At 39.8% G+C, this 14,872-nt stretch overlaps 1 protein-coding gene and 1 pseudogene across 1 annotated transcript in view; one reads left to right on the top strand and one right to left on the bottom strand.

Annotated features, from left to right (window-relative positions):
- LOC138174542 (bromodomain testis-specific protein-like) overlaps positions 1 to 6,192 on the top strand; it is a 52,313-nt pseudogene extending 46,121 nt beyond the window's left edge.
- A 7,319-nt stretch (positions 6,193 to 13,511) lies between these two features.
- QRFPR (pyroglutamylated RFamide peptide receptor) overlaps positions 13,512 to 14,872 on the bottom strand; it is a 90,992-nt gene continuing 89,631 nt past the window's right edge. The window contains exon 6 of the mRNA XM_069104840.1: positions 13,512 to 14,474. Coding sequence (XP_068960941.1) covers positions 14,197 to 14,474 — 278 coding nt within the window. The 3' untranslated portion in view covers positions 13,512 to 14,196. The remainder of the gene's footprint in view (positions 14,475 to 14,872) is intronic.

Raw genomic sequence — 14,872 nt, 5'->3', positions numbered from 1 at the left:
ACAATCTGCATTGCATCTTCATCCATCATGTTCTTACCCATCCACCCCAAATATCTACTCCTCTCCCTACTTTGACCTTCCTTTTCCCTAAAATCACTTTTAAAACTTTGTGGTTATTGCTGTTCTTAGCATTCCTCTCTCTTTAATTCTTCTTTAATCAAAAGGAGTTATGAGAGAAAGAGGAGTTCTCTAAAAGAAAGTGGATATACAGGGAATGCAAAGACCAAATTAGATCTGAAAATATCTTCCACATAGAGGGAATGGAAGCAAGGATACTGAATGCAAATGTGTGACTTCTTTCTGTAAGAACAGTGTCAGGAATGTTGAAGCTCAGCAGCACAGGTTCCTTTGGTGATTAATGTCTTTCTTGATGAGAGCTAGGCACTGCCGTGGATAGAGCAGTAAACCCAGAGGCAGAAAGACCTGTGTTCAAATCTGACCTCAGAAACTTACAAACTGAGATTCTAGAGAAGAGTCTCAATCTCTGTCCACCTTTGTTTCTCCATCTGCAAAATGGCAATAACAGCATTTACCTCTTAGAGTTGCTGGTAGGACAAAAGATTCAAAATTACTTTGCAAACCTTAAAACACTATACACGTGCTAGCCTGCCCACGTGTACTTTCATGAGAACTTCATGCTTCTCTCCTGACCATCATCTAAGCACTCCCCATCATAATTCCTCCTTCTGGCTGCAGGATTTCCTCAGATCAATATAGAACCATTTTGTATGCAACATAAACCTTTGTTATATAAATGTCATGGTGACATGGAGAGTTCTATACAAACGTATACTATGGAACATTCAAACTACACATGAGGTCTCGAGAATGAGACCCAAAATGAAATCGTACTGAGAATGTGACTAACCTGGACACAGTCACATACTGCAAAAGGAGAGCCATTTTAAAAAATAGTTTCAAATACTTTTCTTGAACCTCCACATCCAGATTTTTCTCATGCCCCAATGACTAAAATCTTTGAATCTCTTCCTACCCAAACTTTTGCCAAGCTCAGACCTCGTGGGTTGGGGACTTGAAAAACAAAGAGGAAGAAAAGATGGGCAATATCAAAATGCATCCTGAGGTTTACTCAGTATTAGAACTCAAGTCTGAGACAGACAGACACAGAAAGACAGGGAGAGATAATGAGAGATGGAGACAGAGGGAGATGAAGAGATGGAGATAGACAGAAAGAGAGATAGAGACATGATCAGAGACAGAGAGAAGGGGGGAGGAAGGGAAAGATAGAGATAGAAACAGACAGACAGAGAAGAGATACAGAGAAAGAGGATGAAAAGAGGGAGAAGAGGATGGGATGGAATAGGGAGAGACAGACAATCAGAGACAGAGAGACAGACAGAGATACAGAGACAGATAGAGAAAGAGAAAGGAGACAGAAAGAGGGGAAAAGGGAAACAGGGAAGGGAGGAAGGGATGGAGACAGAGAGGCAGACACAAACAGAGAAGACAGAGAGAGAGGAAGAGTGGCATGGGGAGGGAGAGGGAGAGAGATGGAGGCAGAGAGAGGGAACAGACAGAGAGAGAGAGAGAGATACGTTGAATGAAAGCTATCTTTTGCCCACTCCTCACCCAAACTCAACAAATCAACGACGGAACATTTGACAATTTGTCCATATCCTCTATTTGGGAAAGACATTGGGGGTCCTAGGGACCCTCAAATATCTTCCTTTCAAGTGCCTCTCTCCAGTGCTTTGTACTGAAAAGTCTCAGCAAACTCTACTTGGCACAATTCTTAATGCTCTATATTCTTAATCAGTCCTTTCAGCACAGTTCTTAGGCAAGCTAAAAAAAATTTTATCATTCAAAGGGAAGCCAGATCTAAAATAGTTGGCTTAGAGATCCCAATCACCCCCAAATACAAAGTTATACAAACTCAGCAAAACACCTTTTACAGTGTTTATCATTTGGGTACATAGTTTTAAAGGCATTAAATACATTCATATTTCTGTCTAGTTGCTGAAGACTCTCAGACACTTGACTTTCTAATCCCATTGAGTCCATGGGCCCCCCTCTTTTTCCTGTGAAAAGAATCACAGAAAAAAAATGAACTGAATCACTCAGCATTGTGTTTGATGACTAGATCAATTAGAAACAATTTTTTTAATTAGAAAATAATATTCAAACAACAGTTTGTAGGACAGTGGTCTGACAGATCCATTCCTATCAAGAATCGTCCCAGTGTAGAGTTTTTTCTAGATATGAAAAGTTCCAGATGTGACCTCATGATGCTGGCTTTAAGTGAGATTACAACTTAATATTAGACGGAGTATTTGTCAAACAGAAGGGAAAACAATGAAAGAAGCATTTCTCTTTTTTTCAGGTAGAAGACAACAATGTGTTTCTTCTACACCAAAGAAATGCTAAAAATACAAAAGACCCACACTTGCACATTGACAAATCCCTAAACATGAAGTAGCAATTTACAACTATTATGCTGTCCTGTGACAGTGGGTGGAAGAAAAAAGATCAGTGTTCCAGTACACAAATCTGGCAGAGACAAATTGATCAGTTCGATTATTCTAAACATCTTAAAGAAAATCCAAAGGAATAAAAACGTATACTGCCTTTGAAAACTTCTCTGCCCAAACAATTTTCTTTATGTTGTTCTGTTTTGATGATTTTTTTAAGAAACAAGGTTTTTTCTTTATTAATCTATCTCTTTGTTCTCTCACCAAATGGGAGTAATATCTATATGTATGTAATATAAAATCAAAACATATCAATAAAACTGCAAGTGGCAAAAATTAAACTATTTCTCTCACTATTACTTAGCCCCATTGAGTGTGTATATGTAGACACATAAATATACACACCTGCGTATGTGTGTATCTATATACATGCATATATGTACACATGTATACAATACATGTATGTGTGTACACTGGAATGTATATAAGCATGTAATACATTGTGTTGTGCATGTGCATATATATGCATGTGTGTATGGTATGTGTATACATAAATTGTATATTGTGAAATACACAATTTAACAAGAACAATTTAAAATATAGACAGATAAATCTTTTCATAGAAACAGAATGACATCAGGTTATAACATAATTGCAGGGGCTAGGATCTATTGGAACTGACCTTTTGAAGGAAATATGTGAGAATCTAGCAATCTGTAAAGTTAGAGAGAGATATAGGTTAGAAATTTCAATGGTTGTTTTCCTCTGATGTATTTGGATAACACCAGTCTTTAAACTGCCTATCCTCCCTTTCAGAGTAGGTTAAACAAAAGTGATAATGTCTTTACTCCAAATTAATTTCTTGCAGAAAGGAAAAAATACATAAATCTGCAAATGCCCAAGGGAGAAATAGCAATGGGCTACCAGAAACAAGCATCCAAGAAAGCTAGGAACATACTCAGGATTTTAAAAAATTTGTATCTTTAACAATGATGTGCATAGAAAAATGCTATTATACTTCTTTTCAGTATATCAATCTCTACTGACAACTTTGGTCAGTTCCTTTTAACTCTGATCGATAGCAAAGAAAATAATCCAGGATATTTCATTCAAGAATAGTGAGGATAATTAGCCATGTCTACTTCAGGAACAAGGAGCTTCTAGGAGACTTTATGGTAATGCTGTGGTAAATCCTCTAAGCTTTGGAGATGCAAAAACTTTTTTCACTACTGGGAACTTGGCTCACCCATGTCCTAAGGGTAGTGAGAAAGACAGACAGAAGAATCACATTAATAGAGTGGAAGATTCCCATATCAAGGCACATTGTCCTTCTACCACATCAGCTTTGAAGTCATTCTGATCAAATCTGCACCATATGTTCAGAGCCTTGCTTGCCTCGGGTCCCCTGACTTAGGTGTGGATGGTTTCATTGCCTTTTAGGAAAAAATTATTCCAGCCTAAGTGAAGTAGGTGTTGCTCCTACCAGGGGTCACAAAAGCTACGCTGTGGTAGTAGTTGTGATGGTTGTTGTTTTCCAGTGACTAGCATATATCATACTACAATTGTATGCTTGCTAGGATTAATGCTAATTTGAGAAACAAATGTACACTGCTTCAAGTTGTAAGAAGTGGGATCTTGTTATATGAGGTGGGAACTCAGAGCATGTTTGAAATGATCTCAGTATTAACGTGGGCAACCGACCTAGAGTCAGAAAGGCTCATCTTCCTGAGTTCAAATCTGACCTCAGACTCTTACTAGCTGTGTGACCTTGGGCAAAGCATTTAACCCTGTTTGTCTCAGTTTCCTTATCTGTAAAATGAGCCAGAGAAGGAAATAGCCAAACCACTCCAGTATCTTTGCCAAGAAAACCCCAAAATGGGGTCATGAAGAGTCAGACACAGTAATGACTGAACAACACAGTATTGATCCGAGTAAGAGTGCTTGTGCTGTTGCATCACTAGTCCACTTTGCAAGACAAGGTGCCACAGCTGTCCACTAGCATTTCCAAATGTTACACATGGGTTAGGTTTCTAGGAATGTCAGAAGAATAGGGAATGGCAAGATCCTCTTGGCTCCATTTCTTTACTATTTTTTATCCTTTGAATGGGAAAGTTTCTACTCTTTAGCCCACAAGATCTTAACCTTGGGTCCACAGTCCCCCAAGGGGAACATGGAGAGATTTAAGGAGATCTGAAAATAATTATCTTTTTATTTAAACATAATCAGTTTCATTTCTAAACATAAGTATTAAATTGTATGCATTTTGCAACATGATTCTGAGAAGGGTTCAGAGGTTTCACCAGGTTGACTACCTATGGGGTCCAGGGCACAAAAAAGGTAAAGAACTCTCATGGGATCATGAACAGACCATGGGCCTGTTTATCATGCCATTTTTAAAATGTGGAGTTCTGATAACTGACTTGGATGTTCCCAGAAGTATCTGCCAGTTCCCTGGAATGAAACAGAAATAAGTGAGTTTTGTCCCATTATTCCTATGATAGGTCAATCTATTTCTTTCAGATCCAAGCCTGAAAGAGCAGTATTAATGTTGTTACAAGCACAAGCTTTTTATCTTTTCACAGAAAATTTCTGTAACAGGGGCAAGAGTCATCCGAAAATACATCTATATCAATAGCTACACAGATATTTGTATTTGTAGCTATATTTTTATAGCTCTATAAAGATATCTGGAGAAAAGTGTTAAATCAACTAAGCAATTAAAACATTATAATGGGGTTTTAAAGAAATGTTTGCAAAAACATGTAGCATATGTTTGACCTTTTTATAAGCCCATTGATGTCACCACTTTAGGACTACATGATTACTAAGATGTTGTTAAGAATCTTTTGGATCTTGGAACAATTTTTTAAAATGGATAATAAAGAATGTAAGGATGTGTATGAATCTGCTGCAGATGTTCAATTAATGTTTGTGAATTGCTACAACTATAACCCTCCAGATCATGAGATTGTGTAGCTTCAGGATGTTTTTGAGATGCAACTTACCAAGATCCCAGAGGAAACCATTGAAAGAATGCCTACATGTTCCATTAAAAAGGATATCATAAAAGCTTTTGTAGAGAAAGCAGTAGTGATGCTTCCTCTGAAGGCTACTCAGAAGAGTCACATGGTGAATAAGTGCAGGACCTTGTAATGCTTCAGGATCAGCTTAAAGTCTTTCATCAACAACTACAAGCTCTGTCTCAAATACCTTACCATAAGCTAAGAAAAAATGAAAGATATAACAAAGGGAAAAGGAAAGCATAAAGAAATTTATTTAAAAAGATGAAAGTCAGAGGGGAAAATCAAGCAAATAAAAGTAAAGAAAAAGAGTCAAAAAAAGGTCAAGCAACAAATGTTAATGTAGAAATCTGAGGATGAAAATGATGCTAAGCCTGTGAATTATGATGTGAAAAGTCCATTAAGCTTGGATGTAAGCCAGCTCCTCAGAGACAAGCGTGGGCAAGTGGTCCATATAATAGACAACCATCTTTAAGGAACTCAAATCCTGATGAGATAGAAATTGACTTTGAAACACTCAAAGCATCAACTCTGAGAGAACTGGAAAAACATGGCATGGTCTGTCTAAGAAAGAGACCCAGGATATTTCATGCTGAAAAAACTCAATGTCCAAGGCAGCAGGAGGGACCACAAGGCTGAGCGAGGGCAGCAGCAGCAATTGTAGTGGCAGCAGCACCTTGGTCTTGGACAGCAGCAGCAGCGATGTGAACTCTTCTAATATCAGCAATTCCAAAGCAGGTTAGCTGCCCCTTGGCAGTCTCTCTGTGGAGGTGGCACTTCTGTTCTTTGAAAGGCTAGAACTATTATCTCTAAGGAATGTATGTTGTGCCTAACAGGAAGCTCTGATTTGTACTACCAGATCCATTCACCTTACTTTCCATCCCAATCTTGTCTGACGGCCTTGAAATATGTGAACTTGTATAAATCTCTGAGAGGTTTGTAATGTCCAAAAGAGAACTAAAATTGACTAAAACAGGGACAATCACTTAACAAAACATTTCAAAATGTTAGATTTATATTAACTTATCACAAAAATAAAGGGTTGCTAAAGGCATCTCACTTTATAATGACTGTGACCCGGTTTATTGTGGCTAGCAGTGATGTAAAATGTAGTGTCTGTTGTGTGATACTTCATTCCAAACTAAATTAGTGTTTTGATTTGAGAAACCAATAAATTAACTACACACTAAGTAGCATCAAGGCTGAGCCTAGTTCATTAGATAATATTGTCCCCAGACACAGACACTCTGTGCCAACTCAACTGGCCCTTGCTCAAATGTCATCTCTGTAAGGATCTAGGGGAGGTCTAGGAACTTAGGAAAACCACAATCAGTGCCAGAAGAATCATAGGAATCTTCGTCCTTTGTCTGACACAATTTCATCACAATAAGCCAAGCAATCTTTCTTTACTGCTTTTTGCTTATGTCAGGTTATTCACTGACACCATCAAAATTTGAAGAGCCTTGCCAGTGGATGTCCTAGGACTCCTAAGGGTGGGGGAAGGCCACAAAAGGACACAGGAGTGGAAGAGCCAAGTCAGCTGGTGTGGCTGGAATGGAAAGAATATGGCGGGGGGGGGAGAGATGGAGATAGCTTGCAAATTGAGCTTGAAACCAGAATGTGAAAGGCTGTAAATGCCAAACAGGAATTCATCTTCATTTTAGAGGAAACAGAAATCAACTGAATAATCCTCACCTTTTTGAGTTTCTCAGCTACCAGAAATACAGTTTCTCATGAACTGTTATCTCAACACTTGTCACACTTTACCCAAAATATATTTGTATGATTTGGGGGTCTTTTTTTAAATAAAAATGTAGGTCTTACATTTATCACTATTAAATTTCATCTTACTAAATTCAATCCGTTATTCAGATTTGTCTGGCTTCTTTGGGACCCCATTTCTATCTCTTTCTAAATGCTTACCATTTGTGAAGTCTGCATTTAAACAACATCACACTTGTATCAGACACCTCACTACAAGTCCCATTGGATTATTAATTCATAATTAGTAAAATCCTTTTGGATGGAAATGTACTTCAGAAAGGGCTCTCAATCTCAGTTTTGATTCTGACCTGCACCTAAAATTATACAATTTGAGCTTTAAAAACAGAACAAATCTGCTTAAAAGCCATCTGGAATCAACTAATGGACCATACCAGCAGCAATTGAGCTCAAAATTCAGCTCAAATCTTAATGATGTCTCTTAATTGGTAAGCTAGCCTTGCTGAAGCAGCAAGAAACTCTAAAAGAGAGATAAAAGGCAGCATTTCCAGGAGAGTCAAACCACCATTACCATCTCCTCTACCATGGAAACAGCCCAGGATCCTGATCCCAGCAGCCATCTAAATATCTGTGTCTCCCTCCCCAGTCTACCAATCCTCTTTGTAGCCTGCCCCCCCCATTACCATTATTGAAGAGAGTATCCCCTGTGGAGAATGGACCTGCCATCTTCACCACCACCAATACTAACACCTGACCAACTACCATCAGTGAACAAGTAAACTCTGTCTTGTTGCTGAGTGCCAAGGACTATGGAACCTTTCCATAGACCACCATCTGTATTGTTGCTTCCTCCATTAGAACATGAGATCGTTGAGAGCAGAAACTGTCTTTGCTTTTCTATTCCTATTCCCAGAATTCTTAGGACAGTGTTTTATTTACATATAGTGAGGACTAAATAAACAATTTTTCATTCCATCACAAATTTGATTTTGCAAGGAGGCTCAGAAATCTTCCAGGTCAGTCAGCCCATTCATGAAATGAATCCCCACCATAAAATACTTGGCAAGTGACTGTCCTGTCTCTGAAGACTTCCAAGGATAAGATGCCTACCACCTCTTAAGGCTCCTTATGGCACTTTGAGAGAGCTGGACTTGGTAGGAAGTGCTTCCTAACATTAAGCCTAATTCTTCCTCCTAGCATCTTCCACCCATCTGGGACCAAGCAGAACATATGTAAATCCCTCTTTCTCATTACAGACTTCAAAAATCTGAAAATGGTATTCATGCTCTCCACCCAGTCACCCCCTTTGTCTTCTCCTCTCCAGGTCACCACCCAACCCATGACCTTCAACTGATCCTTAAATGGCTCAAGGCCTTTCACTGTTCTGTCTGCCTTCCCTTGAACATGGTTCAGCCGATTAGGGTCACCCTAAATTATGATGTCCCCAAGCTGAATACAATAATCCCAAAGAGGGCAGATTATAGAGAGATTTGCCCCTCCTGTCCTGGAAACTATGCCTCCCTAGCTGCACCACAAAAAATCAACAAATTTAGAAGTAGAGGATATTAATGAACTTGAAATATAAAGTGCTGACATTCTGAATATGGAACTGCTTTCTGATTAGATGTTGTAGAGTATGACCCATATGGCATGAGATGAAGGATTTAATTCAATTCGATAAGTATGTACAAAGAGCTTTATATGTGGTAGGTCTAAGAAAGACCCCTCTAATCATAAATATCTCCCCAATACCACAACTTGTCTTGATACCTGTAATACTGTATCACGGGAGGTCTGTCCCTATAATTCTCGAAAGTATTTTCAGCTTTCAAGAGCTTCTAATAAAATGCAAATATACATGAGAAGGGTAACACCCTAGAGCTTAGCCAGATTAATGAAATAAAACATGAGTGCAAAGCCTCATAAAAAAGAGAATAGACCACAGGTAATAGCAGTTAAACTTTTATTAAGCAGGTATCCTGTGCCAGATACTGTAACAAGTCCTAGGGGTACAGAGAAAGTCAAAAACACATCACTTGGTCTCAAGGAGCTCACATTCTAATGGAAGAAATAACATGCAATAACCATGTACATTCAAGATATATACAATGTAACATGATAGTTGTTTCTGAAGAAAGGCACTAAGAATGGTGAGGAGGGGGAAGAGGGAGGAAAGATCTTCTGCAAAAGGTAGGATTTGAGCTGTCTTAAAGGAAGCGAGGTGAGGTTTCAGAGCCCATCTAAGCATAGGGGGACAGGTAGAGAAAAAAGTCAGAAAAGACAGTCAGAAAATGGCATGTCATGTTTGAGGAACAGCAAGAAGACCAGTATTGATGAACTGTAAAATAAGTACAGCTAATCAATAAGCATTTATTAAGCCCTACTGTTTGCCAAGCACTCCAAAAAGCATTGGGAATACAAAGAAAGGAAAAAGACAGCCAGGCTCTGCCCTCAAGGAGCTCACAGTCTAATGGGGGCAACAATATGCAAACAACTATGCATAAACAACCTATATACAAAATTCTTGGGAGATAAATTAGAGATTATTTCCAACTACAATTAAGGGTATTTGGAAAAAGCTTCCTATAGAAAGTAGGATTTTAGCTGGGACTGAAAGGAATCCAGGAATTGAACACGAGGAGGGAGAGAGCTACAGGCATTGAGGAAGGATAGAAAAATTCTGGGATCCAAGATATAGAGTGTTTTGTTCATGGATTAGTAAGGAGACCAATGTCTCTGGTTTGAGGAGTATAAGGCAGGGTATCAAGTTAAGAAAACTGGAAGGGAGGTAATGAAAAGCTTCGAATACCAAATAGGAGATTTTGCATTTTATCCTGGAGTTGAGAGGGAGCCAATGGAATTCATTGAGTGGGAGGGTGACATGATCAGGCCTTCACTTTAGGAAGATCACTTTAACAACTCAATAGAGAAAGGGCTGGAGCAGAGAGAGACGTGAGGCAGGCAGTACAACCAGTAGCCTGTTGTAATAATCTAAGCGTGAAGTGGTGAGGGCTTGTACCAGGGTGGTGTCAGAGAAGAAAATGTGGCATATATGAGAGGTGTTTTAAAACTGAAACCAACAGGCCTTGGTGACAGAATGAATATAGGGGTGAGAAAGTCAAAGATGATGTCCAGGTTATGATCCCGAGGAACTAGAGAAAGTAAATGCCCTTGGCAGCAATAGCGAAGGTAGGAAGGTTTGAGGAGAAAGGTGAGTTCAGTTTGGGATCTATAGCATCTAAGATGGATGTCTATAGGCCATCCAATTTAAAAGTAGTCCAATATGTGGTTGGAGATGCCAAACTGGAGGTCAGGAGAGAGGTTAGGTGGAGAAAAGTAAGGTTTAAGGAGACTAAAAAGGGAACGAGTATTTATTAAGCCCAAACTTAGAGCAGGACAAAATCAGAGAGGATAGAAGGAGCTGGAGAACCAAGAACCAAAGAAGGAGTCTAGCTGCCAAGCTCTGCCTCCCTCAACAGCCCAAGAAGGCCAAGGTGAAGGTCAAGGGAGTGCTTTCAGCTCTTACTCCCTTCCTAGGAGTAAGGTCAAAAGCCATGGAAGGAGCAAAAGGAAATCCATCTCCCTGAGGCAAACCAAGAGTCCAGGGAAGAGCCCAACTATGAGATTCTGCTCTTCAGAGAGGCCCTAGGCCAGTGGACCCAAGCTGAGGCAGAACCTCAGACTTAGGATCCCTAACCAAGGGAGAGAATAGAGAATAGGGAATTAGAAGGAGAGCCTCCAGGACATTGAGAGCAAGCAGAGATGAGCCATCCACCCATCTTGTAATTCACTCATCCATTCCCCTCTCAATTTGGAAGTCTGACCTGTGGTGGAGAAAGGGAAGAATTGATATCCTGGGCCCATACCTAGAAAAGTTCCTTCACTTTCCTGGACCTCTATTTTCTACTTTGGAAAGTGTAGAGTCCCACACAATGGCTTCTGATATCTTAACCAGTTCTAAATCTATCATCCTAGGGGCAAGCAATTCTGCCTCAGGTCATGGAAGAGGTTGCTAAAAAATATCAGAGTATACATGAATCCCTCCATCCATCCACCCACCCAGTTAGCCATTCTCTCACTTAGTTGCTAAGTCTTTCATTTCATTATTTCTGGTCTCTGTGGTTTGTGGCAGATAGGAATGAAATAAGACATTCACTGATCTGGGTGTAGACATTGAGTCAGTATACCAAATTATCATGGTGGACTGCACTCAAAAAATAGTGCTTTCCTGTAGGAATATGCATGTATATACACTCTTCCCTCCTTTCCAGCTTGAGGGTACATCTCATTATCCTCACTGGGAGGCATGAATAGAATGACTTTCTAGGTACTGACCAAAATGACAATCACCAAAAGTTCCATAGAGGTGGCTTAGAAAAGTAAAGATAAAGTGGATTCAAAGACCACCTAGAACCCTAAATGGATGGTACTATTTACCTCTGTGGTCCCCAGGGAAGTGTCAAAGACCACAGAGTGGTAGGATTGGTGCCAAGAAGGAATACTATATACATATGAAACATTATATACACTTTCAGGCTGAATGAATGAATTGGAAGCTTGTGATGAATTGCCACTTTCTTCTTGCCATTTTTTAAATTCTTTATCTAAGGAATAGCTGTGTGGGGGGCTGAGTGTTCTCTCAGGAAATGAAGGTGATATCCAAACAACAGAAATTTCTAAAACTTAAAAACAAAAAGCATAGTGCAGACGGACAGAAATCTATATACACTGAGAATTAAATCAAACCCAATAGCAACCTCATGGTAGAGGGAAGAATGTGGACAGGCTGACGGTCTGAGGATAGGCCAGGTGATTAAACCAGGCTTCCAAAAAAAAAAAAAGGAGTCTGCAATGGACTACTCTCCAACTAGAAATCATGCATTAAAAGAGTCTTTGAAAATCATAGGGACTTATGGTTTAGGTAAATAAGAGACCACCCCCCCTTTAAAGATAATTACTCTACTTGAAACATTAAAAAAATTAAAGGAAAAAAGGAATTAATCCAAGGCTGTGAGCAGGGGAAGTGTGAAGGAGAAACAGACTGGGTTTAGCTCAAAAGAAGAGTCAGACAAAATGAAACATCCACAAATGAAAAATGAATAAATATCACCCAAACTATCCCTTCTTGGTCCACTTCCCCAATATCTGTTAGTATCAGCAGGATGAATCATTGGAGAGTGGCTAACTACTATGTCAATCTAGGTTCTAGACATAATTCCAAAGGAATTCCAAATTCCATTTACTAATACTGTTGCTAATGAGTTCCTATAAGAGTGATCCCCATTGATTATCATACAACTTTAACTGGATTTTAGGGGAAAAAATCGCTAAGAAGGTATAGCAAGGACAGTTGTTCCAAAAACAATCTCCCTAAATCAGAGGCATTCTTCTCAAACACACAAGGTCACTATGGAGTATAGTGAAACCTATTGTAAAATGGTAGTAAAGTATCTAGGTCGTGAGCATACATGTGCAAAGCCCACCTCCTCAGAGTCCTTTTCTTCCTCCAATGAGATTTCTTGAAGTTTGCCCTGACCCACATGTAACTCTTTGGTAGACTTTTTGACTTTGTAGTCTCTATCGCTGATACTTTGTGTGAATCAATGATTCTTCCAGCTACACACAGAAAAGTACTCCCCTTGCCTCTGGACCTCCTGAGGAACCTTCCTTTCCCCTTCCCTTCACCCCAGAACCCGGGTACCTCTAGCAGGGAACAGAGTCTCCCCTTCTCTGGCAAGCTGGAGGACAGGGCAGGAAAGCTGGGTCCTGCCATAGCCATCTCATAGGGGAATCTCATTCTACCTGGAGAATGATAACAATGAAAGGGATATCCCAAAGTGCCTGTAGCACTGTGTGGCGTTAGACTTACCTAGTGTGGGGATGGGTTCTCTTTCAGAGTAAAGCTTGCGCTCTGCTGGAGGAACTCTCTTGCCCACAATGAGAAGATCAGCTGGAGCTCTCTATGGGGCGATGCTTCATTTCCCAACTCATAGCCCAGGAAAGCAGGAACCCCTGGGGTGTGTTCCCGAGCTCTACGCAGAATTCAGTACAAACATATGATCTCAACATAGACCGATAGACATGGAGCAAGAACAGATGATTACATTTCTCAACACGCCTGCTCCCATATTTGTCAAGTGTCAGTATCATTGGATTGGACTGGACTGGACATGGGCTAGTTGGATTGGACACGAAGGATGATTTTACTAAAATGTACTTTGTAATCCTCCAAGGCTCTTACATTCCTTTCAATGACTTTATATCATCAGACACATAATGGATTTTTTGCTATTGTTTGGTTGTTTTTCAGTCATATCCAACTCTTTGTGACCCCGTTTAGGGTTTTCTTGGCAAAGATGCTATAGTGGTTTGCCATTTCTTTCTCTGGCTCATTTTACAGATGAGGAAACTGAGGCAAACAGGGTTAAATTACCTGCCCACAGTTAGTAAGTGTCTGAGACCAGATTTGAACTCAGGAAGGTGATTCTTCCTGACTTCAAGCCCATCTCTCAATCCAGGGTGCCACCAGATACTCTTGTAGTAAATAGCTACTCTGAATACCAGAAGATCTCTATATATTTACACCAACAATACAACAATATTTTTCAACCAATTCAGTACCCATCCTTTAAAGAAATGGTCCCATGTTTTAGAAATACAACAAAGTCAGCAATGTCCACTTTGCTTACATCCCATGGAAACATGTACTTACTTCCCCTAGCAACTTCTGGAGACATTAGCACTTTTGGAAATACTCCAATCCAACACTCACTGCAATAAATATCCAAAATAACCACAGACCCATTAAACACTCTACCATTCAAAGCTGACAAAAAGCCTTTGACCTTTCTTCTTCCAAACAGAAATCACCGAAAATGATGCTGTATATAATGTACAAAAGTGCCAAATGCAAGCTGCAATTAACGTCTACTTCCAAATAGAGAGTTGTCCAAATAGAGAGTTCTCCCAAAGGTCAGAGCTAAGCAGGGCGAGATGCCTTTAGGCCTTCTTGCTACTTCTGGTTGCTAGCACAATTTGACTTCTATGTTGCCATCACTGAAGGCCTCTTTCCTCACTTCCTCCACTGCTCCTTTCCGATGAGTCAGCCTGCCCCGCCTCCTGCCTGGAGAGAGGGACCCTTTGACAATGCAAAAGCTGATTGCAGAGAGGTAATTCTTTTTGAAGTTTTCGTTCATGAAAGCATAAATGATAGGATTGCAGATGGAATTGGAGAAGCCAATGATTTGCACAACAGCAAAAATCATCTTGATGGTGACATCATCATACTCCTTTTCAAAATTACCTAGAAAAAAAGAACGATCGTTTTAGGGTGCAGCTTCATTAAGCAGGGCCAGTGACAAAATGTCCTGCCCTTTTTCCTGATTTTACAAAAGATACCCTGATGCTATGGGCGGTGCATTGGTGGCAGAAGAGAGGATTTGACCATTGACTGCTGAAACTCACTGGCTGTGGGAGCCCATGTAAGTCCCTAAACCTCAGGCTCCTAACCCACAGAATGGAAAAACACACTTATTTTTCTTTTTCACAAAATCAAATTCTAGGTGTATTTATTAATGCAATAGGGCTTTTATACACTCAATCTTCTTAATCCCACCTTAGATCTTAGGATTTCCAGGCACTTTTTAGGTTTTTTTAATACTCAATCTTGTTAATCTCACCTTTAATTTTTAGGATTACAAT

This window comes from Petaurus breviceps, unplaced genomic scaffold, assembly GCF_028583685.1.
Source record: "Petaurus breviceps papuanus isolate PSGF00001 unplaced genomic scaffold, PetGlider_PUasm1.0 689, whole genome shotgun sequence".
NCBI classification, from domain to species: domain Eukaryota; kingdom Metazoa; phylum Chordata; class Mammalia; order Diprotodontia; family Petauridae; genus Petaurus; species Petaurus breviceps.
The sequence above is the reverse complement of the archived record's forward strand: the minus strand, read 5'-3'. Positions and strand labels throughout refer to the sequence as shown.